Source organism: Thermoascus crustaceus (assembly GCF_041956765.1).
Source record: "Thermoascus crustaceus strain CBS 181.67 unplaced genomic scaffold VTN00scaffold_23, whole genome shotgun sequence".
Lineage (NCBI taxonomy): Eukaryota > Fungi > Ascomycota > Eurotiomycetes > Eurotiales > Thermoascaceae > Thermoascus > Thermoascus crustaceus.
This window is the reverse complement of record NW_027192548.1, coordinates 1-3,733: the sequence shown is the minus strand read 5'-3', so window position 1 is coordinate 3,733 and position 3,733 is coordinate 1. Positions and strand designations below refer to the sequence as shown.

The 3,733-nt window shown below is 50.2% G+C and overlaps 1 protein-coding gene across 1 annotated transcript; it reads left to right on the top strand.

Moving 5' to 3' along the window:
• Window positions 1-1,206: 1,206 nt before the first annotated feature.
• VTN00DRAFT_5201 (uncharacterized protein) lies at window positions 1,207-1,771 on the top strand (the record flags this gene model as incomplete). The annotated part of the gene is made up of 3 exons (XM_069431708.1): window positions 1,207-1,238; window positions 1,291-1,419; window positions 1,477-1,771. The coding sequence occupies 3 exons, from the start codon at window positions 1,207-1,209 to the stop codon at window positions 1,769-1,771; spliced, it is 456 nt and encodes a 151-aa protein (XP_069282719.1).
• Window positions 1,772-3,733: the final 1,962 nt, after the last annotated feature.

The window sequence follows — 3,733 nt, the reverse complement described above, 5'->3', positions numbered from 1 at the left end:
GCCTTCTTGGACCTGTTACAGGACGTTCCTGCTTTCTTTCACAACCCCCCTAAAGACGTCGATATCACTGGGGGACGAAAATCTCCACTTGTCCTGCGGTCATCCATCCAGCTGGAAACGACAGATGATCCTACCTGCGAGCAACGTTGGAAGACTATAGATTACCTTCAGTGTCTTGGGTTCCCGCTGCCAATGACATGTGAGACTAAGACCAAGATGCCACTGCCTTCTTCTGCTCCTCTCTCCAACCTGCCAGATCGACGAGGTTATTTTACTAGTATCATTTTGGCTTGGTCGTACATCATCTCCTGCCGCTGGGTTGAAATACTGCAGCGTGCTGGCAAAAGGAGCGTGCTTCTGCATGATCAAGGTGAACAGCTTAGAAGCTGCTTTTGGGACTTGATCATACAGAGTCGCTGGTCAGCTCAAGTAGAGAGTGTCAAAGGGACGTTTTACGCACCGTGGATGTTGCGGAAGGACAAGTCTAAACCAGAACAGAGGTATGTTTCGAATTCCGCCAGAGCTTTCGAGTCAAGCTTGCTAAGACAATTACCGCAGCTGTAACTGGACTCAAGTCTCACCAGATTCCTCTCTTGCATTTGATATCTTGCTCGACTTTTGCACTTCGAAAGGTCTGGAGGAAGAATTGCTTATTGGGCTTGGGACCATTTTGATGCTTACATCACGCAATGCGCCTCCTCCAAAGCTAGCTCCGCCGACAATGATTTTCTGCAATGCAAATCCGGCCGAACGAAAAGACTCTGTGTTTGACAAAATCTTCAAGTCTCTTGATAAATGTATGTCTCTCAGCTCTACACAAGACGCTCTTGATTCCTTGCTGTGCAGCGCATTTTTCGATCCATCTGTTCCCTGCAATCTTGTCGGAGCTGTGTCCTTGGGTATCAGAAAAGCACTCCTTCCGGCTGATAGTGGCAGTTTTGAGAGGCTTCTGCAAGCAATTGCACACAGAAAGCCTCATCTCAGTTTCTTATGGCACACTGTGGTACATAATGACCAGGCAGTGCCTTTCCTTACTCTAGCGCTAAAGAGTTTACCCCCGGTTTGTCTTGTTGCCGCTTTCTGGACCAATACCATTCAATCATTCCTTCAGATAAGATACGATCCGGACAACAAAATGGATATATCCATTCCCCGTGCCAATGAGTTCATAGTCTCCTACTTTTGCCGACCAGAGGCATCAGTGCCATGGACTCCAGCACCTCCTTTTGGCTCAACAAGTATAGGGAATCTAAGCCTTGAAGTCAGATCTCATTACCAACACAAGCATAGGCCTCTCTCATGGAGGACGTACTGGATCCAACGTTCAGGGGAGAAAGTCCCTGCCACCTCGCAGTGTCAGCTTGAGCTGGTTTGCCATGAATGTTTCCATACGGCTAGCGGTGAGGATTTACAAGAAAAGTAGGTTTTTTTTCTGATTCCTTTCCTGTCTGAATATTACATGCTAAAATTTGAAAGAATACAACCCCATGAACGGAAGGTCGCAGACGAGCAGTCATGGAGCGCAACATCTCGGCTCTTCAACTGGCATAGACACAATGAAGATGGCCTCTGGCTTGATGATGGAACAAGGGATGTAGAGGCAATTCGTCAACTTCAGCGGCATCCGTGGATTGTCGACCCCTTTGATGATGGCGGTCAGTTCGACCTGTTAGATGAAGACAAACGTCCTGAGCTACGCCGGGAAAACATCTTGGAGTGGAGCGCTGAAGTCGAAAAGTATCGACAGCTGTGGGAGACAGTCAACCTATAAATAGTAATGTCAATTTCTATTAGTTGAAGCCTGATTTCAAACCCCAAAGTAAGCGCAAGTCTAAGCCGGGGCCCATGGTCACTGGGGCAGCACCTATCCCGGCGATTGGCAGAGACCTTGCCGGCTGACGCCTCTGGGGGGTTTGAGGAGACAACTGAGATAGCCCCAGCATTATGCCCAGGTCAGATCAAGGTCCTATCAACTGAGGAAGCCCTAGAGGCAGCTAGAGGCAGCCCAAGGGGATCGCCCGGGGCTATCCCTATGGTCAGATGGGTCCCGACTAGATAATGGTCGACTTGGGGCAGGCATTGCATGGCAGAACCCCCCAAGGGGCCTGGCAAGCTCGGGAGATCCCCCTAGGTGTGGGGAAGGAAGTGTTTGATGCAGAGCTTATGGGAGCATGTAGGGCTTTAGAGCTGGCCCTAAGGATTCGAGGCAGGGGACCAGTCACAGTTTTACTAGACTCCCAGGCAGCAATAGATCGGCTTCAACATCAGGGAATAGGCCCTGGACAGGGTCTAGCCATCCGGGCCCATAGAGCTGCCCAGGCTCTAGAAGCACAAGGCAGACAGACAACAATCCAATGGGTCCCTGGGCACCATGGCATTGAGGGGAATGAGAGGGCAGACCAGGCGGCTAAGCGGGCGGCAGCAAAGACCCTCAGGGGAGGGCCTAGTGAGCTCTCTATAGCCTATATCAATAGGGCTCGTACAGAAGCAATCAGGGCTCGTAAGCAGCAATGGCTGACTAGAGCACTAGGCCACGGAACCCTGGACACCCAGAGGGCATATAGGGCCCAGCCAGGCTGGAAACAGGATCCAGTAGCAGCCGCTGCCCGTAAGAAGATTGCCAGTCGGTACTACCAGCTCAAAACTGGTCACGCAGCTATAGGGACCTATCTGCAGAAGATCCAGGTACGAGACTCAGAGGCATGCCAGGGGTGCCAAGCCCCAAAGGAGTCTGTCTACCACCTCCTATTTGAATGTAGAGAGTGGCAGAAGCAGCGAAGGGCCCTCTATAGGGCCCTAACCAGGGCTAGGGTGGCTCTGCCAACAACAGCCGAGGGTTACCCAGAGGGAAGGCTACTAGGAGATCCTAAGGCCACCAAGGCCATCCTGCAGTTCCTAGCAGACACGACGGTCAGATGCCCCTTTAGGGGAAACATCTCGGGCAGCCGAGAGGATACGGAAGGATGACGAATGGGGGCTGGCGGCCCTAGAGGAGGCAGAACGTGAGGGAGAAGGATAATAGGGGAGTGTGGCCTGCAGTAGACAGGTGACACCCACACCGATACTGGCAACAAGCAGGGCTTATAAATGCCCAAAAGCCTTACACAACTAGGCGGCCTGGGGCGAGGAAAAGGTTCAGAATGGTCAAAGACGAGATTAGGGACTAATAGGGGCTTCTGCCCAAGAATCGGGGTCTGTCATAGCTGAAAGGCTCGGTATGGACGTTAAACTTGATTATAGTAGGGTGGAAACTCATACAGTTTCCACCACCCCACAACTAATAGCGAATATACAATTGGTTCTTATGAGCAGACACTCCAAGAGATTCTAACTTAACTAACTAACTAGTTAACTTAGTTACAGACAGGTCCACAGGCTGAAGCTTATAAAGATTTAACCAAGCTTTCGCTTGTATTTGAAAAAAAAAAGCATCGAATAACTTCTCCATCTGTTTAACACCAGGTAAGATCAGTATGCTTCTTTAAGAAGCCTGTTGTGTCGCCCTGAAAGTGTTCATGTACACATCCTAGCCTGCATGGAGCTGCGCAATTTCAAGGCCCTTATACTTTCAACCTCTCCCCAACTCAGCTCATACTTTGAACCACTGGAGACTGACATTTCTGACAAGTTGCCTCCTTGGTCTTTTATCACCACTTCCTTGTTTCCCTCTCCACTGCTCGTCAACAATGGATCAATAGTGTCCTGTCCTCCATAGTTTAACAAATCAGACGGC